This window comes from Anas platyrhynchos, chromosome Z, assembly GCF_047663525.1.
Source record: "Anas platyrhynchos isolate ZD024472 breed Pekin duck chromosome Z, IASCAAS_PekinDuck_T2T, whole genome shotgun sequence".
NCBI classification, from domain to species: Eukaryota; Metazoa; Chordata; class Aves; order Anseriformes; family Anatidae; genus Anas; species Anas platyrhynchos.
In genome coordinates, this window is record NC_092621.1 from 61912088 (window position 1) to 61937921 (window position 25834).

Sequence of the window (25834 nt, forward strand, 5' to 3'; positions counted from 1 at the left end):
TGTAAATCTGAAGAAGCAGTTCTTGAAGGATGCCTAGTTTTATATGAGAGCAATTCAGATTCCATGAGTTTTAGAAAATTCCAAACCCTTTCAGCTCTATATGTATGTATTATTTCTTCTTGCTGAGTTGATATCTCAACTTCAGCTTCTCATTTAGCTGGAATCAAAGTAACCTGAATTGCAAAAGGGCTGTTTTCTATGCTTTAGAGGGCACTCCAGACTCCCAGGAGTATTTAAATTTGATTGTTGTCTAGCTCATTTTTCAAAAGAAGCTTTTGACTGCATAGTTTATTTACCTTGATGCATAATCCTGAATGCAATTTCTTTCATTGCTTTTTCTGTAGGATTGTGGAAAAGGGTTATTACAGTGAACGAGATGCTGCTGATGCTGTTAAACAAATCCTGGAGGCAGTTGCTGTGAGTATTATCTAGCCTTATATGCTTAACATCTAATTTTTCACCTGTAATGGCTCAATAAATACTTAGGTATGAAAGAAACAGAAAAGTTCACCGGAGGTAACGCACACAACTTCCTTCCTGTAATTATTTTTGTATTGATCTTTTTTTTTTAAGGTTGTGGCACTTTAAAGGGTAAAAAGTGGCATAGAATGGCAATCAGCAATACGTTTAATACTCTGTCATCTATTCTAGTGAAGTACATACTCTGTCCAGTCTCAAAACCTGATCATTTTAGCCCTAAAAGTAATTTGTAATCACTGGCACTCGTATAGCTTCCCTTTTCTTTTTTTTTTTTTTTTTTTTCAGAGTAATTCACAATAATTTGCTTGGAACCTTAAAGAGAGTGCATTACTTTTCCCTCAAGTTAAAATGATAATAGATTGACTAATCGTTTTAGGTGGTGTAAAAAGTTATAGGAATTTGAATGAGAGATTCCTGCAGAAGATTGTCATGAAAATAGCTATGCTTCATTTCCAGTTGTTGCCTGAAGGTGACCCATCACAGTTTCTGATGTTATGCAGAAGTGATAAACAAGACTCATCACAAGAAAGTGTGGACTATAAGGAAGGTAGACAGCATAGTTTAAAACATGTCCAACCAAAAATTAATTCTCACTGTTCTTCAGATTGCACATACACATAATGACAGTAGTACTGAGAGAGAGCAGAATAAAGCATGGGCCTAGTAGATTGTCTAGTTTGTGATATAGCTTTTACCTCTGTATTTTGTATGGTTTTCAAGAATTTGAATTTTTGCACAACTATTTCATATTCTGCCACTTAGAGGAAGGTAGTAAGATTTTTTGAGCAGAGAAGATGATGGCTTCTAATGGCTGCATACAGTATTTCTGCACACTATCTCTTTTTCTTTGTCACTTGTAACTCTCCCATATGATTCCACACTGTATGTTCATCAAACCAGCAATCAGATGCTGGGAAATAACTAAGAAATTAATTTCTTGACTTTCTAGTCTATATACTAGCACTGATGGCTTCCAGGGCAGATGAGAGGGACCATGCTGGACAAGAAGAAACAGTCCAGTTGGGATATTCAGAGGATTTCAGATAAATAGAAATATGGAGGCTATTTTAACTTGTGATAATAAGATGTTAGTAAGGATGTGCCTGACAGTCCAAATTCAGGGTCAGCTGCAGGTATTTTGGGTTGTGGCATTTTGTGGTTGCCTGTAGCAGATGCTTGGGGTGAAGCAGTCAGGTAGCAGAAAGACTGCAAAGATCTTGAAGCAGACATAAGCACTCAGCAGTGTGCTAATAATGCAGATGGGATGTGACTGACTTTGTCTGTATTCCTAGAGTGTGGGATTCTTCAAACAAACAAACAAACAAACAAACAAACAAAAAACAACTGAAAAGAAACATGCAAGAGAGAGGTGGATGACAGTGTAGAGGCAGGAATTGTACAGATTGTTGAAGGAGATGCAGTGTCTCAGAGGTGCCAGGTGCTCCCCAGGATAGGACTGGGGTAATGGCTGACGTCTGTGGAAGGTACCTAGTAGTGAGGAGAAGTTCATGTGTAGTCTAAATTATATATTTAAGTTTAGTGCACAACATAATCCATTTGTGTTCTTAAAATTAGGTCAGATTATTATTTTTTTGCTGACTTTTTCTTTCAGTGGGAGTGCCCCAGTTAGGTTGATTCTCCATTAATCATCTTTTTCTGCAAAAATATGGTTATGTTTTTCTGAAAGATGGTTCAGAAGACATTTCAGCTCTTTATTTTAAAAGGCAGGAAGAAGATGAAGATCTCCAGCTTGTATGAACTGTATTAGCTTGGTTGAAATTAATGGAACAGAGATGTACAAAAGCCAAAAAGCTGGACTTTACATGAGCATGCACTAGCTCAAGTTTAGATTGTGGTACCAGATCCCTGGTTAGAAGGGTTGTATTGATTTTTGCTTTTACACCTGACACTCAATATCCATGCCAAAGCTATGAAAGATGTGGAAGTGGCTGTTCCCAAACCGGGATCTTTGCAGCCCAACTGAGATACTGTGCTAGACAGGACTGAAAACATGGCAGAATGGTGTTTGTGAGCAGAACTGGAGTTGCCATTAGGATCTGTCTGGAAAATACTGCTGCAGAAGAGTAATCTTTCCCAAATAAAGGAATATATATCAGTGGGTCATTCTCCAAAACAGATAATTACACAGTCTTCTCAACAGACCATGTCAAGTAATGTCGTGCTGACACCAGTTAAGCATTTTGGCCTCCGCAATTTAAAGAAATTGCTTCTAGCAAGAGAAGCATTTAGACATCACTTTGCTAAACTGTCTTAAAGTAGTCTGCTTGTTTTATACATCCCGAGTTAAGGGCTACTGTAATACTGTAGTAATAGATCTGTCCTCACAGTGTATCATTGACACAAGGAGGTATTATCTCTTCATTTAACAAAGGTCTTTCAGAGACACTTTGAAAGTACGTAATCAAGGGTAGTGGGATTTTAAAAGCACTTAAACATTTTTATTTAGTTCCTTTTGAAATTATTAAACCCACTAGAATTATACTGTTAAAAAAATAATAATAAATTAAATTAAATTAAATTAAATTAAACCCCAAAGCTTCTAAGCTTATTTCCGTCTTGCAATACCTGAATACCTGAAAGCCTGTCTCTAACTGGCATACCAAGAATTATGCAGGCAGTCAGACCAGCACACAGAAAATGAATCTTAATCTTCCAGGTCACAGACCAGCATAAAGGTATCAGTTATCTGTTTTCCCAAGAACAGAGGAAGCAACAAAAACAATATTGTCAATTTTGCCCAAATACTAAAGTGTTCGTTTTGCCTTTTCCACAGTTTCTCTGTATGCTGGTGATTACATATCTGATCCAGTTTTCAAGGCCCATGACTGTATTGGTGGGAAGAATTTTTTTCCTCTCTGCCACACCTTCACCTTTTCAGTTATACTTCCATTGTGCTTCAAGCCAGAAGACAGCCTCTTTCATAAGATAAAAGACCTTTATGAAACTAGGGCAAGCCAGTGTTCATCCCCTTAACTCTTTTGCTGTACTGTTTGGGGAGGTGTTGCTGCTATCCAACATTTCAGAACAGTGTGAATCACATTCCTGAGAGAAGATGCATATGGAGACTTTCTTTCTCTTTGCACACCATTGTCCTTCCTCTCCTTCTCAGAGGATGAGCTGAATACAGAATGGTTTTCCTGCATGCTTATTCTGGTGGCACCTTTTCTGTTTTGTGTCATAAGTGAATTTCTGCACACAGATGTCCTGAGGCCAGGTCTTCAACTACCTGACTTGCAGAATGAGCTACTGATGTTAGGGAATTCAGAGTATCTTTGAAATATAAGTCAGAAGAAGACATTTAAGCATTTTCATTGTAAAATATATTGTACTTCTTAGCTGATGAAACTTAACAAAATTACACTTTTTTTTTTTTGAATGTGTACTTTCAGTACTCTATATTTGTCACTAAAAATAAACCATATTCCTTCTTGCCTACTTTTTATTAGTGTCAAAGTGATAGGTTTCTGCTTGAGGGTTAAATTACTTCTTTCATTATTTTTGAATTTGAAATAATTTTTAACAATGTTCTTTTTGTAATTAGGGTAGTTACAAGCATACCTTTTATATGTAATTTTGAACTCATCCAGCAGTATCTAAGTTAATTTCCCATCACATTTTATAATAGGTTGTTTTCTTCTGACTGGCCATTATCTTGTCTAGATAGGAACATTTTCCTCAAGCTATCTTCGGTACCCCCTGTATGTTTCTATTTTTTATTTCAGTTTTCTGCCTCTTCAAGCTTGTTGTATGCCTACAGTTCTATTCCATTCCTCGTCAGGTAAATTCACAGGGCGTGTGCTGAATTCTCATCTATGACTGCAGCAGCTGAGGGCACTCATACATTTGCAGCTTTGAGGGGAAAAATCTAGATCAAAGGTTACTATTTATTTCAATGAACTTTCACCTGTCCTATCCTGTATGATAGTAAAGAATCAAAAATGAACATGCAGCTTGCAATTTCATTTTACTAATGCTGAGTAACTAACTGGTGTGTCTCACAACTAGATCTTAGAGCAAACTAGGAAATGAGATCTTTAAAGAGTGTTAAAACCCAGGAGACTTGATTAAAATATCTCGGGGTTTTAGCATCAAGTGAACTTTTAAGTAATGTTTTTGCAAGTGAACGTTAGAAGAATGAGGAAGGAAAGGTTTCATATTTTTTGTGCAATCATTGAGTTAGTCCAAATTTGAGATGCAGGTGACTGATGGATTTTGGTTTGAGCCACCAGCTACAAAGGAAACTTAACCAAGGTATAAATGTCACAAAATTTGAAATTTTGAACAAGGATATTATGTCATATTGTCAATACACACATAGGTAGTAAGTTTATTGAGACAAGTAGGGAAGAAACCTGGGACTCAATTTTGTAGAAAGCAAAATCTCATCAAGTTAAATTCCACCAAAGACAATGTCAGGAATGGCTATATAGTGCATCACAGGATAAAGACCTGTGTAGAATAGTAACAAAATTTGTGAATTCTGTGTATATGAGGAGGAATCTTATGTATGCTTGTAGATATTGAAGAATATCTATGTTCTCTCTGTATATAATAATATATATATACTATATATATCTATCTTCTAATAATACATATATGTCTTCTATCATATCTATATTCTACCTCTTTAGATGATTTTGCAAAAGATTTCCTTTATAATAGAAGAGACATTTATACTTGCAAATATCTTCCCATTCCCTGATGAACCTAATACCTCACTGGTATTAGGGAATGGTTTTCTGAATCTGGTCCTGGCATATGTGTTATTTGAGTTATGGTTGGCAAACAGCAGTGGTTCTGATCTCATTCAGGCTTTTTTGCTGAGGAAGAAAGAATTCTTAGTCATGTCCACAAAGGGGAAATATAACATTTTTAAAATTTTCATCATGTTTATTCAAAAGTGATATTTCTGTAACTTGAAATTTTAGTCTAGATCCAGCATGCTCTTTGAGTGTGCCGCTGTGATTAAACGGCCCAAATCTTGATACTGTAAGACAAAAGAAATTTGTTTTTTTCTGGCAGCAGTTCTGTGTTAAGGATTATGATGTTGTATCATGTTCCCTAATGGCACTATCCACTTTTGCCATTCTCCATCTAATCCACCAATAGGATCTAGAAGAAAAGCACAGAAATTGTTGGTTTTCAGATTTAACACTTGCACTCTGGCATTCTTCAGTTTGGGAAGTTTGATTGGCAACATTTTGGAAGAACAAGGAGGTGAACACTGAATTCAGATGAGAGACACTAGCTGTTGTCTATCTGGGGAAATATATAATTAAAAACACTTGCATTTGTGCTTTTTTTTAGAAAGAAAAAGGTATTCAACACGCAAAAGAAAATGTATATATCACTTTTATGGTAACCAACAAAGGGCAAAATACAAGCTAGAAAGTCTAGACTATCAGTCTCTTTTATTTTTTGTCCAAATTCTTCACCCATCTCATGTCACATCCTCATGTGACATGAGATGGGTGTTCATCCTCAAGCCTGCCTAGGAGGTACAGCTTGCTTGCAGAACCTTCATCAAGATGTGGTGTTCACACCCATGTCCCTGAGCCATAAGTAGTTCAGAGCAGTTGGTGCCAGTGGCTGGTGGCAGTGTTCAAGAGCTGTCCTTCTCACTCTGATTCCTGTAGCAAAGCACAGCTTAGAGTGCATGTTGCTCCTTTTTAAGGGATGAAACACAGTCTCAAAGTCCTAAGTATATATTTTTTTTTTCTTACAGGAATATTAGATGTAATATCCTGGAAAAAATGACTATATGAATATAATATTTTGCATGCAAGGTTTATTGCTATGTATCTGTTGCTGGGTTTTGTTTTACACTCTGTCATGTAACGTGTTGTGTGTCAAATGAGCTGCAAGTGGTGGATACACAGGATGTTATTATGGAGTGTTTTATTGTCAGATGAGGTCTGCTTAGAGCTGTAATATGCACCCTGTTGTAAACACAACACCCACTTGTTTGTAATATCATCTTCATCTTTACCAGCTACTGTGCTTCAGATTCAGCAACTGTGACTGGAAAATTCATACAAATGTACTTTTACCCAGCAGGAGTCTTTGCTCCCCAATATCCAGTCACCAAATCTTGTTCAGAGTACTTCCTAGCTCTCTAGACTAGCTTCTTTGATCTCCTAAAACTTTGGCCCTTGAAGAAAGAGGAGTAGAATATGTGCAGAACTGTACAGATCCTTGGGTTTCTTCATTGCAGCTGTTAGTATTAACTACAGGTATTTTGCATAATCCTCCCTTTCTTGGGAAAAAAAACTCTGAGATGAAAATCTTTGGGTGAACTTCCTTGGACCACATGAAAGAGAGAAGAGCCTCTTCCAGGTGGAACCATCCTCCTTTGGTGTCCTGCCACTGTGAAAAGTAAGGCAAAACACCCTTGCTGCCCTTTGCAAGTGGTATCTTCTCTTGGCTTGTTGAGGAAGGTGAAGAGTAAGACGTACTCTGGAAGACCAACTAAGTACTCAGCCTGGTATGTAAGGATGTCTTCTAGTGAGGACTCTGCAACATGCTCTTTCTCCAAAAAGCAACAGTGATTCCATCATACTGCTGGCTCCTCTCCTGGTCTATTCAAGATCAACACTAGAGAAAAAGGTTTTCTGAAATAACATTTGAAGTTTAGGACTTATGCTTGCTTTACTGTGTTCAGCAGTGATGCAGTGCAGAACATAGTGGCCTTAAGTCCTGGGAACTCACCAGGGCTAGTGTAAACATGTCTGTGCACTCAGATTTGAGCTGTTTTCCATATTTTGGGAAGGATATAAGTTGTGAAAAAAGAGGAGCAGATGGGTCCAGCATAGGTCTTGTCATACTTATTCCAAAATGTCTTCCGAGGAGAAATCCATTAGCATTTTACTGATTTGTATGGGAATCTGCATGGGAATATGTGAGGAGCTTTTTATATAACTTTCTGTATTATTAGTAGTATTCGGTCCTCTTTGTGAGTTTACTATAATGTTAATGCAACTACATAGGATCCAGTGTGTTTAATGGAGCCCTAAATTTAAAAATTCCTACACAGTATAGGCAGTCTTTTGGCAGTTCTATTTCAGATGTTTTATGGTCAAATGAGTTTATTAAACATAACTTTAGCAAACTGACATAGAAAATTCAAATACTGTATATTTAAGTCTGGAAGTATTTCTCAAAAAAAAAAAAAAAAAAGATAAAACGCATTTTTTTAAATGTAACTTTTTTGTTACCATTAAGAAATCTCCATTTTTAGAAAATCTTAATGAACGGTAAGCTACTGACATGACAGGACATGTACAAAGCTTGTTGCTGTTGGCTAGATGTAATTCATTTTACTCAACTGTGAAAGTGACACTGGCTGAAGAATTACGAAAACAAATTCTTGAGTAATCCCATGCCACTCAACAGGCCAATAGCAATTGGAAATAGTGGATCCATTATGATTTCTCCCATTAGTTAAAAAATCTGTTCATTTAACAAATATGGCACCAAGTTATCAAATTTGGTTACAGGGCACCCAATATATTCTAAGTCCCCTCCTTTTGTTGACCTTTTTTACTGGTAATTTGCACTTTATTTAAAGAGAAACAAAAAAATACCATTCTTAATAATTACTCATTGATGCTGAAACACAGGAGAATATTGAATTTTTAATTGTGGGAAGTAGGTTAAGTGCTAAATATTTTACAGCAATTTAGCTGAATACCTGAAGAGCTACCACCTGCACATTAAAGGCAGCCATATTCATATATTTCTTTACTTCCTGTGGCAAATCGCTTCAGTTGTGATTAGTTATGATCTGCAGTGTACTTAAAGAAACATTTTTTTAAAATGTTGTTTTTGTTTACGAACTAATAATTTTTTTTAAAAAAAACATATTAAGAACATCTGCATGGCTTGCGGTCGCAGACTTTGCACAAACTGTATATATGAAACTCTTTAGAATTGTGGAGAAAACAGATATGTACTTTTAGCCATTTCTAGTTAAGTGCCTAACCAGAATTATGTCTAAGTGGGTAAGAGATTTGCACACGCACATGATGCACAAGCATACCATACATAAATCTAAGAGGAATTTGAAAACTATACTGAGAACATCTGCTTTTTATTCAAATGAATTTACTGAAATAGCTCTAAAGCTCTAATTGCAAACTGGGTTCTGTAATCTATTAAAACATTGAAATTATTACTATTCTCTGACTTTTTTTTCTTAATTGAAAGATATGTTGTTTTCTGAAAATAAAAAGTAATATAGAGATCAAAACTTTGCCCATCTCCCTGAATTAGTATTTCTCTCAGAAAATACTAATTACCTTCACTTAATCCAACTGATTTCTCTACATTCAGAACCATAACTGCATAGTTTCATAGCTGTATTCAATAGGTAAAATATGTGAAAATGCAAGTAATACATTATTTTGTGTGGTCATAATTATTTCTAAATCCTGTTGTAATAATAGGGAAAAAGGAGCGGTCAAGTTCAACATCAGTCCTGCCAGCCAGTGATGCAGCCCACATATCTGTCTCTGCTTCCCCTGAAGTGGTAAGCAGAGTGGCTTCCTAAAAGTGGTTTCTTCACAGGGTTGCCTGCCTTGTTCTGTCTCGTGCAACATGCCAAATTGTCCCCTTTCTCCTGCATCCACACATATCAACTTATGAGAAGTGACCTCACTTGTGTCAACTCTCTCACTCGGTTAAAAAAACAAAACAAAACAAAACAAAAAACAAACAACAACAACAACAAAAAAAACTGTTTTCTTTTGTGTTGTATCTTGTTTAGGTTCAGAACAGTGTATCTAGCACACAACTCACCTGTAACTTGTGTGACTGACTGTAGACCAAAAAGATTTCCTGTGGAATATATTCTGGAGTATAAGCCTCCACAGTGACAGTTTTATCTAATTCTATTAAGTTAATTTTGTGGATGTGACAAAATTATACATGTATGTAGACACAGATATAACCTTAAAGTGAAAGTAGATGTAATGACTGCAAACAGTGTCTCCAACAATTTTAAATTGTGGGTTACAAAGAAATGCCTGACCTGAAGACGGTATGTCAGAGTTACAACTCTTAAAAAGTTTCAATGTGACATTTCTTTGTTATGAAAATTCATGCAGAGATATACTCATTGTACTACCTCATTTAACAAAATTGGGATTATCATCAGGTATTCTAAATTCTGTGTGAAGTGTGTCCTGAAGTAAAGTACAAGACAATAACTAAATGGCATCCTAATGTATCAATAGCTCACTACAAATGGTTCTACAGTGCATGGGATGTCACAGTGAGTGAGGGGAGAGAGCTTGTATAATTATAATTTTTCTATTTACAATGTTGTAGTGAAATCACAGCACAAGAAAGATAGACAAATCTGCTCATAGTGAGACACATATTATCACCTGTGTGCTATGATCTTGTTTGTAGCCTCTTGAAATATCATAAACATAATGGTCATTGTATCAGACTGCAGAATAAAGAGGTTCTAACAATGGTTTTAAAAAGGACTTATGTAAAAGATCCTGTCTCTGACACATAATAGACCCTATGTATCAAGGCAGGATGTCAGACAGAGAGAAGGAATGAAATGAGGGGAGAGACATTTGTTTGCTCTTATAATTGCAGTTAGTGAAAGCAGGTAGAACCAATGGTTGGATTTATATCATACTGTTTTTTGGGAAAAATATAGGCATTTTCCCCTTGATTGTGTCTCTTGTGAGGTTTGAGGGTGCTTCCTCCCAGAGAATGGTGGTTTAACACATCATATACAGACAGGGCTCCATAGAGGCCGGGAGATAATCTCAGCCTTTGATCCCATTTGGTGACAACATCTTAACAAGGCTTCATGAGCACCCTGTGAAGACCTTTCTAGCATGCTACTGTCAAGAACAAAAAAAGCAGGTAGTTGAACTGTTAAGTTTTGTAAGAAACCTACTGAAGCATTGCCACTGCCTGGGAGAGGAAGGCATTTATGTCCTAAATACTCTCCCTCTGAAGCACGGTTAAATAACAAATGGCTTCATGCACAGGCTAATCTGTTTAGGGAGCATGGGCATTTTGAATGAGTGGATACATTTTGCTGGATTACATTCATTTGTTTCACTTGCTTGTTGTAAACAGATTTACAACTATTTTTTCTTGTCAATAATATATTTAAATATTCAAATGAAAGGGAATAGAGCAGGCTTTTCTATCACACCAGCCTACTTTATCAGTACCTTGACTAAGAATTATTTTGTCAAAAATGTTTTTGGACACCTGCTTTGAGCTGTCTACAAAGCTCCTTTTGCAGCACACAGGGAAAAGAAGATTTGCAGTCAAAAGAGTCTGGCAGTGCTGCTGCCATCAGCAATAAGGAAATGAGGGTATTGTATTTGCGATTATCTCTAATAGAGGAAATGGAACAAGCACTAATGATCATGCTGCAGATCTACTGTATTACAGTTAATGTCCAGTGCATCAAAAAGTCAGGGTCATATATGCTAGGTTATTAGCATCTTAAATTATGCTTTCATCTAAATAAGGTGTCCTTTTCTCATTTTGAAAGCAAGTGGCTAAAATATTATTTCTGAAAAATATTTTAGAATAGCTATGAAAGTGATTAGTTAGCTCTTGCTTTAATTCAAAACACACCACAAGCAAAGTGCCAAATTCTGTTTTTCCTGAGCCTGTGCCTAAAACTGATTCTTATTCAAGGAAAGTGCCATTTATGGGGAAGTCGCTGTCCAAAAACTGATTAAGGACTTGAGGATTTGGCACATTCCCGTTCATCTCAGACAGATGGGGGGAGATTTGCCTGTACCTTCATTTATAAGATAGGCTGTTGACTGTGCTGTGTGCAAGGTGCTGACCAGCCCAAAGCCCCGGGTATATCTACCCGATGAGCTACCCTGATGGCCCCGCTGGCCCCTTTTGTGAGTTTTTTCTGGAACCGAGGGATTCCCATCTGCTCATCTCCTCCCAGGAGGAGAGACTGCCTGACACAGCAAATATGCCCTGTTATCTGACACAAAACACTTTTACCTGCCAGAATTCTTTTGTTTTTAATTACACGTAGTATGCAAACTGTCATTCAGGGACATGAGGTCTGAATACCTGTCCCTGTGAGACATAAACAGTGTACTGTTCATATCTACAATATACATTTCACAATAAACTCAGCCACTAGTGATCTGATGATACAGAAAGCGGCAAAAAGGGCTCTTGGCAGATTGCACTGCAGACTAAGGACATCCTGCCTCAGAAGTTGCCGGAGGGGAAATAGCAACTAGAAAACCACTCAGCTAGGCATCAATAGGTAGTGGAGAAATGCTAGCTGGCACTGCGGGATTGTCAGCAGCAATTGCTGCTCTTCATGCAGACCATGCAACCTTGGTGAACTGGTGCACAGAAGTACATTTGCAGAAGTCACTGCTTTGACTCCAGAAAGATTTGCTCAAGCCTAAGGAGGCCCCTTTCTTCAGCTGTCACCATTCGCATGCCTGTCGTGCCTGCAGATGTACATGGCGACAGGCTTGTCTATCCATGTCTTCTTGTTCTTGCCTCAGTAATCACAGTAAGGAGGAAAATACACTGATTGTTCAGAAGTAAAATGCAAGTGAACCAATTTAATGAGAGGCATTTGCAAAGCAATTGCTCAACAGTCCTATTACAGTCTTGTGCACTCTTGTTGCTAGTTTCATAGTACCAAACTGACCGGATAGCAGGCTCTCAGCCAAGTGGCTATTTAAAAAATTACATTTTTCATTAGGTAAAAGAAACCTCTGTGCTTGTGGTTTGAAGAAAAGCTAAGAAAATACCTGTAGTCTTCAGGGGAAGCTTATGAAGTGCCAGGGAATGGCATGGGCTGAGACTGACTGTGATCACTCCTAAACAGACTCTCTATAATAATTTATCAGTTCTTGTTTCAGATAACCATTTTCATTTCCGTGGCATTGACACCATGAAAAAAAAAAAAAAAAAAAAAAAACACAAAACAAAACAAAAAACAAACAAACAAACAAACAAACAAAACAGTGCATTTGAATTTCCTAACTTATCTCCTGAAATGTGAGAAACTGTGGATATTTTTGAAACTATAATGAGTTTGTTTCTCTCATTTTCTTTATTTACTCTTTCCTAATTGTTTTTATGTCTCTGTTTGACTGGTTTTATATGATGTTATACTGGTTTTCTCACCCATGTAAATTGCTTTTTGACTTTTGTACCTCCATTTGTAATGTGTCCCAATAGCTATCAGCAAAAGTAGGGGGTGTCTTGGGCTTAAATAACATAAACCCCTTATCTTCTGTTGAGGTTTTGCTAGACTCCTGGGTCTGGAAGATCCGAAGTTTAGCAGAGGTGAATAATGAGGATCTTGTTTTCAGGTGTCAATGCCACCTCAGGAAATATATTTATATAAGAACTAGGGTTATATAAGAACTAACTCTGATTCGGGTCACAGGTGTTCAGAAACACAGGCCTTCCAGATTTATCCTGTTGTAAATGAATGCAGGGCAAAGCCAGGGATGGTTAGGTTTCCAAGCACAAATTTGATTTTGTGGTGAACAGTGTTAGATGTGGGGTGATTTTCAGACACAAGCTGTTGTGCATTAGTAATAATGGGCAGAAGCTGGAGTGTAAGTAAACAGTGTATTTCATTACTGGAATGGGTTTTTCCAACTGCTGCATTCATCTCAGTCCAAGTAATAAGTAGCAATAGCAGCAAATCGGAATGTTTTTGGTTATCAAGTAAACATACAGATCTTTTTTTTGCTTGGATTTTAAAATTACATTGTTGTCCTATTGTGGTCTCTCACATATGAAGTATTACCATACTTTATGGTCATACTTTATGGTAATAAAATTTGGTAATACTGGATTTTATTTTCATGTGCAAATTTCAGTAACTTTAGAGCTAGGTACCATAAAGTATTATGGCTGTACGTACATCCTTTTTCTTACACCTAACTGTGCATACTTCACTGATGTTCTTGTACTTTTCGATGTGACCTATTAATGTGTGTGTTTTCATAATGCTATAAAGAAACTTGAAGGGCATGCAATAAAAAAAAAAAGAAAGAAAGAAAAAAAAGGAAAAAAAAGTCTCAGTTTTAGAGCCTTAAAATTATGTCTTTCCTTTAAAAATCAAAAATTAATCTAAAACTCTGTTATGATGTGGTAAGATATATTGTGGAAGACTGTTGCTAACAAAAAAGGCAACAGTTTTCTGCACAGATACAATACCCTAGAATAACAGCTCATGTGATAAGAATAGCTCATGAGGAAGAATAATTGAATAAACTCACAAACTATCAGCCTAACAGCTCCACATCTCTCCAAAATAAGAATGCATTTTTCCTGCAAGCATGCTTCTTTGAAGTGCTTGTAATTTGAGCAACACATGAGCATTCAAATATATATTGATCGTCTGTCTTGTGTTGCAGTCTTTCCCTTGGTGACAGGACTAAAAAGAGCTCTGACTGTTTTTGTTTGTTTGTTTGTTTGTTTTGTTTGTTTGTTTGTTTTTCACTCCATTCTAGAGAGAGATGAGAGATGGGTCTCAAAGGAGTCATATTCCAGCAGTTAAAATGATCTGTGGTGAAGAAGCATCTTGAGCACTGTGGCACAGCAAACAGTGGGCTGCTTTTAGTTTGTCGGTAGTGAATGCTGTGCATATGCCAGCAACGCATGTAGACCACTGCAGCAATACTCCCACAAGAAAAAGAAAAAGGGCTCCAGTTTTATCTAAACTCACAGTGTAGCTCCTCACACTGCCTGTAACTCCTCTGGGACAGGACATATCAGTTGTGAGGGACTAATTTTCCATTGCTTGTTCCATGGCTTAAATGTATAGATTCAGTAGCAAAACTGAGAGAAAAACTGAGAGAGAAATGTAAGAAAGATCCATCTTCTCCAGATTGTTTGAAATACATTTGGAAGGGTGTGCAATGATTCAGTGTCAAGTCAGGAATTTAATTCTTGGTGGTATGTATTTCATGTAGTATGGAATCTAATGTTCAGATACCAGTTGGTTAATGGAAAAAGTGAACGTAAGCTCAGCTCTGCAGAAGAGAACAGCATAGTTTTAGACAAAATAACAAATAAGGGAAGATATCTCTTTTTTTTGAATGATTTATCTGGTTTCAGGAACGCATGGAAAATATTTATAATTGTGTTTTAGTAAAATGAAGAAATGTTTAAATAAGATTATAAACATATTTTCCAAACCATTGGGTATGTTAAGCATAAGAATTACATAGTTGGGTTAATATTGGTGCTGGAGCACTTGCTACTAGGATGTATAACTCCTGGGATAAATAGCTACTAGGATATGTAGCTACTAGGATTAATAGCTACTAGATAGCTAGCAAAAGGTATGTCCGTTTTGTAGCTTTTTAAAATCTGTTGTGGGACACTGGGTAGTCAAACTTGAGGACCACCTAGATGTTGGGACAGTTGTCTGCAGCCTCCCCTCACATAGGGTGCTTTTTTGATCATGCTGTGTGGCTCACAGCCGGTGGCAGGAGAAAGGCAGAGGCGTCGCTGTGGCAGTGGGCTCTGCTCCCCATGTCACCACCTCCACACAGACGTGCAAGACGTGCCCCTGGGCTGCTCAGCCCCTGTGCTCCAGCCTGTGGGCAGCTCTCTCATGGAGCAAGTGGCAGAGACAGCTCGAGCTAGGTAGGCAGCCTCTGCAATGCAGCTAATGCTGTCTTCCCCTGCAAGCCTCTGATCGGTGAGAGCAAAAATTCATGAAACGCTGCAACCCCTCAGGCTGGGGATACTTGATATGATGTAGTTAAATTGCTACACAGAATAAGCATGTGGCTTTTTAAAAGTAAACTATTTATCTCTGATTATCTTACATCTTCATTATTGTTCTTCCTGTGCTTTTCTTCTCTTGTGACCACTTCTTTTTTATTGTTTCATAGAATTATTTTTCAGAATGAAACATGGACCAATGTACCTAATCAGTGAACAACGCTGGTCTGGTTCCTGGCATTCTGTAAATTTTTCAGTGTTATTTATACATTTAAAATCTTACAGCTGATGTGTTTGATTTAGGCAAGGAAAAATATATTTTTTAAAATTAATAAATGAATAAAATGTGGTAGGGCACAGCTGAGCAAAAGACAAGAGGTGATTCACTGGGCTGTTGTTTTCAAACATAATCTTCCTTGGAGAGTTGGGGTTTGTTTCAGAGCCCTATCCAATATGTTGCTTACTTGGCAAGGGTCTTTGGCTGGAATCCTTCCACGCAGCTTTGGAAATGTGAGAAGAAACTACTCAGGCCACATAAGGTAGCTCTTCAAGCTTCCCTGCTGGTCTGCCCACCAGAGATCATAGGAATAAAAGCCTTCTTCATAACCCTTCCCCAAAAATCAACCAAAAGCATCCCTGACACAGTCCCTTTCAAAAGTTTCTTCTGCAGACAGAGGTGATGAAAAGAGCCTGGCAGCCCTTCAGATGGAAGGTCCCTAGGGTCCCAGAGAGCCCACAAAAGCCTACTCATGAGAAACAGTGTGAGAAGCACTGCGTACACAGAAATGTGCCCAAACCAGTAGTGACTGCAGACATTTCAGCCACTGGTGTTCCTGACTGAATTTCTTGTTTTCCTGCTTTAGGTTACTGCTCTTATGTTAGCACTGCAGCACTCAGGGGAGAACAGAAAAATATTGCATTTTGTGAATGTTCTGAGAGCTCTGAAATGCACTTGGAGAAGGAAGGAGGTTATCTGCCAGGTTCCATGAGATGCAGTCTTTAGTGGTGTTTTGGGGGTATTAGATACCATGTGGACCTTCTCTGTGGTTTCTCCTGTAATCCTAAACTGTGGACAGCTGTATTCATGCTTAAGGGTGATTAGAAAATGCAAACAAATACAGTATGGTGGGCCATAAATGCTCTCCAGTTCCTAAATGTCTAAAGGTCCTTTCATCACACAATCCAGCACACCAGCAGAGACATGCAAAGAAATATATGTCTAAAGTGTTGGGAGTTCAAAAACCCAGCTCTGAGACCTCTCTGAATGCTATCTTTTGTACTGAAACAAAATTGATTCTACATTTTTGGCTTTTATCCATCCCTTCCACTGCAGGTATAGGCCCATAAAGCTTTTTAGATATGCATTGGAAGTAACTACATAAAACAAAAGGATAAACTGTAGCATCTTGTCATTCTGTTCAGCTGATGTTTTTATTTCCTCTTTATTTTTTTACATGCACGTGTCAAAATTATTTTGGAGTAACAAAAAAGTATACAAGAGTGAAATATTCAAGCAAAATTTGTATTCCTGAAAAGCTGTTAAGTTACTTTCTTTCTGTCATGCATGACAATGTCAGCAATTATACTTAATGATAATTAGATTCAGGGACTGCTCTTTCTGTAATGACACAGGCTTATGGGACCTTACAGTTGGAATGAATGACTGCTTTTCACTGTCTGGTTTCACTAAATGAGGTACAGGATCCAGAGATTAATGTGTGATGAGATAGCTCTGGAGTCATCCAAGCTTTTACTCATATCTGTCCCAGGAAAATGCCAGTCACAACATTTGCAACTTGTGGGGAAGGTAGTTTTTATCGAAGTGGAAGACTTTGGTTACTGATTTCTGCATTTTCTATCTGATGTCAGGAGGTTCAGTCTCTCATTGCCTTCTGGCCCTAGTAATATTTGATTTGAGTCAAGGACTGGTATCCATGTTACAGTGGACAGGGAAAAAGTTCCAACAAGTCAAGTGTTGCATGCATTGAAACTCTCCCTAACTGTTACTCAGCCTCAGGTAAAGGCTCCTTGCTACCAATGATCTTTTAGGTGTCTGGTTAAAATAATGAGGATTTAAGTAAAGTGGTAAACAAGTGGCAATAAAGAGGCTTTAAAAAAGTGGTAATAACGAGGCTTTAAAGAAGGTGGTAAATAAGGCAGACATGGTATTTAGGCAAGAAGTTTCTTTGTACCACTGAACGTCTACATAGGAATGTCCTTGACCTTACAGCCATGGCCTGAGCAAGGTAAAGGTATTTGCAGGGCACCCTGAAAGGACGATTTGCCAATGGGACCTTTCAACAGGGCAGGCAGTTCTCTGCCCACTTTAGGGGCAGCGTTCTTCTTACATATAATGTTGTCATGGTATTTGAAGATAACTTGCAGGCTATTTGTGAATGAATGTTTTGTAACTGTAAGGAAAGACACTGTGAACTTGGCTTGGCCACTCTTAACTTGTGTTCTGGCATAGGTCTTCTTTTGTTGTATTTTCCCTGTATTAGTGTAAACTTTCTTCTCTACAAGCAAGGTAACATTACTAACAAACAATATGCCAGTGTTCCTTCTAATAAGCAGTGTGTTAAAAATTACTTTACGTGCAGATTTTATTGATAACATTAGTGGCATGTTTTGCTCCTAAGACACCAAACACTTTAAGTATACAGAAATGACTTTAAGTATACCAAACTGACTTTAAGCATACAGAACATACATTTGAATTAACTTAGAAAATTGTTTAAAGATATTTATTAATATACATCAATTTTTTTTATTTCAAATAAGTCATCTTCTTATACTAGAGCATTCTGCAGGTTAAACACAGCATATTTCAATACAATATTAGAAATAAATTCCTTTAAAACATAATTTATGTTCCATTTGAGTAAGCTTCCTTACTGTGCTTCAATACAAAGAGGAAAGAAATGTGTTGGAATACAGATTTGCTTAGGAATATGACTTGAACAAGACTGGAATAAACCCAGGATCATATCTAGGAAAGAAAAAAAAAAAAAAAGAAAAAAAATGAAAAAAAATGAAAAAAAAAAAGCTGATTGAGACCACACTGGGTTACCCTTTCTGAGCCTGGAAAGTTTAGCCCTAAATGAGCAGGGTGTACATGCTGGGCCCCTTTTCGCAAGATCAAGGTGCCTGTCCCCAGGGGCTGCTCTGCAGTGTCCCACTGCTGGCCCTGGAACTTGTGGCCAGGTCTGTGTCCTTGGATTTTGTCCCTCCAGAAAGAGGGTCCAAGTGCTAGAAGCAGCGACCCTGCTCTCTGCCTTGCTTGGGGCAGTAGTGGTCCCTTGGAGCCCCTGTTGTGCCATGCTGGTTGATGGAAAAGAAGAAAAGAAATCATTAAACTTTCATCTTCCTAGATTTAAAATAAAGAGGAAAAAAAGTCTAGAAAATTGATAGTGCCCTCTCTATTGTTAGTGGATACAACTCATGTTTTTGCCTTGACTGGTAGAATTAACAGCATTTGTCAACCACAGGCTGTGTGAGCTTTTGTCTCTTCTCATGTAGTGAAGGTCAGAAGAAGGAATGTTTTAAAAGGATTTACAGTAGATGGCAGCACACTGAGAGTGAGTTTTAGTGTGAACTGTTCTTATGGATTTCTGCCTGAAACTCCCACTGCAATGGAAATATTTTTATACTGGATTTACCTTGAGAAGATGGTGTTCCTAACCCAAAAACAAACAAACAAAAAAATGGCCTGCAGCCATTTACAGAGAAAAAAAAAAAAGCAACAACAGTAACAACAGCAACAGCAAAGCTTGGCTTCTAAAATTAAATCCTTTTAGTATTTGGTTGGTTGGTGGTTGTTTTTTGTTGTTGTTGTTTTTCAGTACTTTGCTTCTGGCATTTTGCCTGAAAAGAAGCAGTTTATCTTCAGGAAAGGACTGAGGCTCAGCATAGTCTCATATTCTAATGTGCAGTCCACAGAGAAGTACATTCAGTCTTTAAGATGCGGTACATACAGCCTCAGGTGTCACATAATGATAAGCTGAAACTACTCACACTGTCTCAAAAAAAAAGAAGCTCTTTAGACTACTGTTTTTAGGTCCTGTACTGATTTTCAGAATTTTTGGTTTTGGCAAGTATTTTCCTAAAACTGCACTTTCTCCTAGGGATTGGTTTAACTCATTTTGGCATATTTAGTTCATGGCAGATAATCATACCCCCAGAATCAATCTCTGTTTTGATTTCTCAAGGGGTTATATAAAGCAATGGAAAATATTATGATCAGAGTAAGGAAATACAAACCTATATTCCCTCTGATCAACCAGGAAAAGAAAATAAAGCCCCTGCTGAAATCTTTGCACACCTTTTTCAGACATTTTTAAAAGAAATTGGGCCAGCAGAATGCAGCTAGAGCCACTGCTTGGTACGTTCCTGGTGGGCCCAACAGCTGTTATTGTGTGACCCCTCTTTGCTTTTTTCACTACACGGACCAGCTGTGTGACTGTCAGCAAGCTGGTATCCCATTCTTCAGTGTCCATAGCTTGTCGAGCAGAGGTCTCAAAATGCCTGTAGACAATAGACATATGCAGACATAAAGTCCCTCAGCAGTAGCAGGGGCTAACCACGGGCAGCACCAGGTATGAGTGCACCTGGGAGCAATGCCAGTGTGCTTCACAGCTCTCAGTTTTGCACTGATGTTTACCTAGTTAAATGTCTGTTTGCCTTCATCTAGGGAAAGTAAGTCTGTTTTAATTTTGTTTGTGTACGGTGTGCTGGTATGTATTTATACGCACGCAGTCGTACATGTAATTTCATGGTTTGTAAACTATCATTGGCTGCTTGGTAGGCACAGTAGTATTTTTGTGTGTGTGTAGAAATCAACTTTTGCACACAGTTTATATGCATGTTGTTACAGTTCAGTGAGAAAAGCTTCCAAAGCCTGGGATGAGATAGCTTAAACACAGTGGCATTTAAGATAATTAAGTTCCCCTAAGAAGTAACACCAGTAAATGTCATTTTAATGGTTGAAAACGTTGGCATTTTCATCAGTGTTATATTTCTCATCTATTTCTGCTAAATCCTGTCTTTGACAGTGTTGCCTGATAGTGTCTATTTCCTTGTTTGGAAACAGCATTGGTTTATCTGAAACTCCTCTCTCTTTGTTTAGTCATATGTGCCTAAACACAGTTACTCTCATCTCTGCAAGCTCACAGATGCTGAATGCTGACTACTCATAACTATCAGTAGAAGCCCCAGACTTTGTGTTCACTGATTTAGCAGGAAAAAAAAATACATGCCTGCACTGAAACATAGGTATACATTGCATAAAAGAACTGATTTTACCATGATTAGATCCCCTGTCCATGTGGGTCCTAAATGAACCACTGAAGTCTGTGGAGCAAACACAGCAGTTGAAAGTTTAGCCTCACTGACTCCACTGGTTGGAAATGAAGCATCCCGACTTCACAGGGCTGCTCCCTTTTGGAGCCTGTGGAGGATGGTTGAATGTGAAGTTCAGCCTTTTGTTTCCACCTTCTCCGTGGCTCTAGTTTAGACAGTTATATTTTGCAGTGTTGTGCTTCCTTTACAGGTTGGATGGAAATGCAGGGTGCTCTGGGATTTGCCACCGTCATTGCACTCACAATGCAATGAGCCTGAATTGTAAGACCAGTCAGCTTTTTTGCTCCCAAATTCCTGTTGGAAAGCTGTTTATGTCTCCAGGGTTAGGGAACAGCTGTGACTTTTCATTCCTTCTTTCATCTGCGGCATTCCAGGTGTTTATCTGATGTCTTGAGAAAGAGCAGTTGCTTCCCCACACAGCCTCCAATTTTTGCTAGACCTAAGTAAGGCTATATTTAATCTCTGCTGATAAGGACCCAGTCTCCAGAACTAATGTATTCCTGACTGGCCTGAGCTTTTAACTATTCTGACAGACTTCTGTTGAAAGATACCATTGCAGGTGTACATGTTTAAGGAAAAATAATTGAAAATGAAACAAATGCTCCTGACCATCCAGCCAGACCTTAACTCTGCACACATCCCATGATACATTCAAAACATCATATCCCAGATAAATCTTTTCCTTGACAAAATGAGAATTTTCATGTTCTCCAAAGCACTTGCATGTTTTTAAGCTTGGAGAAGTTTCATTATAGAATTTGGTGTTTCAGTGTAGGGTAGCACAGCTGTCAGCCTGTCTTGGCATCAGGCCTAACAAGAGCTGCCTTTTGCAGCACTCTCTCTGTAGGAATACCTCCATGGCTACATCCAAGGGATGCATTTGTCTGATGCAAAAAAAAAAAAAAAAAAAAAAAAAGAAAAAAAAAGTTCACACTAGGAATTCATAACTGTCTAGTGGTATACAAATGAACCTAAGTCCTTCTCCTCTGCTGTTTCCAGCTGATGACTCCACATCTGTGTGCTTTCCAACATTTTACAGATGTCCAGTAACAGAAATGATTATCACCCATGAGAGGAGTTGATATTTTACAGATCACAGTAGACCTGCCAATACTGAATGCTGTTCATCTCTAGCAGTCATGTGAAGCCATTTCTCTGTGCCGTGCAAGGAAAATAGCAGAGCTTTATGTATTAGAGGATGTGCTGTCAGGATGCTGGAGGATGCACAGAGGAGAATGTGAGCTGGTGCATGTTGCAGATCTTGGTGATGGCATATAGGAGCAGTGAAAGAAGGTGTAAAAGACCTGATCAGGTAGACATGTTCGGGCTAAAACTGTCAGTTTGATAGTAGAGAGGAGCAGTAGGCCCCCAAAGGACTGAGAAAATAAAAGTGACTTGTCTATTTAGCCCTGTGGGATGAAAAACAAGAAAAGAAAAATAAATTAAAAGGAAAAAAAAAAAAAAGGTATCTGGAAACTGCTTTTAACATGCAGTAATAGAAGCAAAGATGGATTATAGACAATCTATTAGCAGATTTATGAGGGACAAGTAGAAGAATGTTAATTTCCCTAAATAAAAAATGTAAGCAAAAGAATGCATATAAACTAGAGACCTTGTCATAAGTGAGACAGCACAGAAGCTTATCCTCATATTCTTGCAGTGCTATCTTTGGTGTTTGATGGAAGTCTGAGAAAAACACGTGCCAGTTTTCTCCAAGCCTCACAGACTGAAAGAAGTAATTTTCAGCAGTAACTTTCCCTTTAATCACTTCCTCAGAGCTCTGAGATCTCTCTGCTCCACATTCACCCTTGAAAGGAAGCTAGCAGCCCCTTAAATCATTCCCCTTTGACATGTTGCTAACAGCTCTGAGCCTGGGCTGTTCTTGCCTGACAAAAGACATTCCTCATCTGAAATTCTTCCAGTGCAGCTCTGAGCAGATGGGAAAGCCATTTCCCCTTCCTTGCTTACGATTTTTGTATACTGCTGCCTCAGCTGAGCAGAGACAGTCCCTTAGTGGGATGTTCACCCTGACAGACACTGAATTGAGATCAGTATTTAAATGAGGACATAGCTGTTGTTTCCAGGTCATTGATGGAACAAAGTCCTCCCAGCTCACTGTTTTCCTTTTGGCCTTCCTGCTTCCAAACCCCGTTTATTCCTCCAGTCCCACTGCACTAGTGCTAGAAGCCTGCTCTTATGTGAGCAATAGTATGTAAAGCATGGTAGGAGAATCCCCAAAATTGTCAGGTAAGCAGCGCAACCCACTGAAGACGCTAGAAGTTGCAACCAAAAGCCATTCAAATAGCTAGAAAATTAAAAAAAAATAAAAATAAAATGGGGGAGAGGGGGAGAAAAAAGAAAAAAATAACACACTGTATGTGCTGTAGTGGGTTGAGGAGCAGAGGCAGCATGGGAAGGAACAGGAGACGGAGGAAAAGGGAAAAGATTGGCAGCTGGGCTCAAGTGGGTCATGGGAAAGCCAGGCAATTTCCTTTGGTGCCCGCTATGAGAGAGATGATCTAGCTGGGTTTGGTAACTGTCACAAACCCCTCTGAAGCAAGGTGGAGGAGTTTCTCTTCGCAGGGCCCTGAACCCTTATGGCACATATCTCCCTACCTCTCAGTTGCAGTCCCTGCCCATACAGGAGCTGTAACGTGTAGCCTTTTAAGTGTGCTGAGCATTACCCCAGCAGCAGTTCATATTTTGACCTCTACATGCTTCTTGGAAGGTTGCCCTGAATACTTGAAACTTTCACAGTCAGAGCCTTTTTCTTACTTCTAGCCTAAAAATATTCATAGCTAGTTTCTGGATTATTTTTTTTTATTATTATTATTTTTTATTTTGTGCCAAGTATCCTTTACTTAAATCACTTCCTTCCACCCTGCCGTGTGTTCAAGTTATAGACAGTGGTCAAATCCTCCTTCAAGCCTTCATTTTGCTTTGCTGAACAAGGAAAGTTTGGCATCATCTCATCACACAGCAGCCTTCCTGTTGATCCCTAGTTATCCAGAAGAGGTTTCTCCACAGTCTTCTGCCATCAGTTAAATCCTTTCCACTGTCTTCTGGAAATAAATACTTTACCTGCTTTGCCCTTGGATTGCATTCAGCTTTTTCAGAGCTATATCATATTGATGTCAAGTAGCCTATGAGCAACTCATAGAACTAAGTTGTAATCCTTATTTGTTTGCATTCCTTAATACTGATTTTCCAGTATCTAAGGTGCCTTTTGTTTCTTCTTTTACTTTTTTTTTTCCCTAAGTGATACTCTCCTGGGTACTGATAATGTGCTCCTGTCCAACAAAACAAGGGTGCTCTACATTTTTTGAAATGTAGGAAATACCAAACAAGTGGAGTTGCTAGAGAAAAATAATTCCTTCAGCATTCCTCAGCCTCATTTTTCTATTTTCACCACTGTCCTCTTCAAGTGAGCTGCCGTCCCATCCTCTTTGCATTTCTTTGACTGAGCCAACAGTGTTCTTGGAAGGCCAAGAAGGCCAACAGCATCCTGGCTTGTATCAGGAATAGTGTGGCCAGCAGGACCAGGGAGGTGATCGTTCCACTGTACTCTTCTCTGAGGAGGCTGCACCTTGACTGCTGTGTTCAGTTTTGGGCCCCTCACTACAAAAAGGACATCAAGGCCCTAGAGCATGTCCAGAGAAGGGCTACAAAGCTGGTGAAGGGCCTAGAACACAAGTCCTGTGAGGAGTGGCTGGGGGAGCTGGAGAAGAGGAGGCTCAGGGGAAACCTTATTGTTCTCCAAAGCTACCTGAAAGGAGGTTGTAGTGGTTTTGGGCTCGGTCTCTTCTCCCAAACAACAAGCAAAACAAGAGGAATGACCTGAAGTTGAAATTCCCCCAATTCAACATTTACTCTGTAACAGTAAATACACTTTATATCTCATAACAATTGTCAGACTAAATCACCAAAGATCAGACTGTGGATCAGACCGAATGCTAATTATTCTGCACGTAGTCTTTAGCATAAGAATAAATTAAATCCTGTCCCTAATCTTTAAGCCTCTTGTACACTCTATAAAAAAGCCAAATCCTAAATTAAAATGCAAATATATATATATATCCACCTTAATTTGTTTTTCACCTTGTATAATGTTTCATTCCTCAGAGCAAGAACAGCGATAACACCTGACTGAGTGATGGTCATTGCATTTAATTTTTGGAGTTTTATGTGAGAAGGCCTCGGCTCTCTTTGACAGTTATGTTGTTGGCTGTAGGCTGATCAAGGCTAGAAAGATACTCGAATTATGACGGTAGTGTGTTATAAAGACCAAAACTAGCACAGGTACTTTGCTTTCATTGAAGGTAACAGAAACATTTCCACTGATTTCAGTGGAATCATTGCATTTTGTCATGTGTGGCTGATGTTTTTTCTAGTTGTAAGTCCTAACTGAAGATTAATATTTCCCAGTAGCCCATGATACATATATGTGAGCAAGCTTTGCATCCCATGAACATGTTCATGCTGCCATGAACAGCTTTTCTGACTAGAGAATCTGAGGTAGGCTCAGAGGCTCCAGCATGTTCATACACAGATTTTTTTTCTCTGCTTACTGCAGAAAGCGCTCATATTTTAGGAGTTTATTAAGAATTATTGTCATTTTCCTACAAAAATATACCCGGGGTTTGCCTGGGGGCAGAAAAATTTGCCTTAAGGCAACAGGGAAAGGGGAAAAGGTTGCCTTATATTGCATTAGGAATACCATCTGTCCATGAATTAAAGTGAAATTATCAAATTCCATAGCTGTGAACACTGGAAGAATGTGTTCATACACTGGAAGAACCTGTCACCATATTTTTCTTCCATTCAAGTATCTTTACCAGATTTTACTGAACCCTGAGAAGAATATGGCACAGTAGCTGAGGAACAGAAACTTAACTTTTGTAGGCTCTTTTTGGATATCTCCACTATAGCAGCAGAATTTGGGATTTAATGAAGACAGATATAAAGAGAGAAACATGTAGACACTCAGGAAAATAAGGATGGAACCACAACTGATTTTTTTTTTTTTCCTGAGGAAAAAAAGAGATCTAGATAAATACTATAATTATGTTTTCCACTACCAGTGGATCTCATGAAGAAGAGTATTTGTAGCCTTTTGTACTTGAGACATCAATAATATGGCAAGTTTTCTTCATTACACAGAAATAAAACATCCCACATTGATCTGTTTCTAATCTTTCTGAAGATGGATGGGCTGATGGCAAATTCACATTTACAGTTCGGTGTTTCT

At 38.4% G+C, this 25834-nt stretch overlaps 1 protein-coding gene across 2 annotated transcripts in view; it reads left to right on the forward strand.

The window, feature by feature from the left end:
- The window catches only part of CAMK4 (calcium/calmodulin dependent protein kinase IV), a 166758-nt gene that overhangs the window by 104817 nt on the left and 36107 nt on the right, over nucleotides 1-25834 (forward strand). For both annotated transcript variants that reach the window (XM_038170524.2, XM_072031201.1), the window contains one exon: nucleotides 345-417. In XM_038170524.2, coding sequence (XP_038026452.2) covers nucleotides 345-417 — 73 coding nt within the window. The remainder of the gene's footprint in view (nucleotides 1-344; nucleotides 418-25834) is intronic.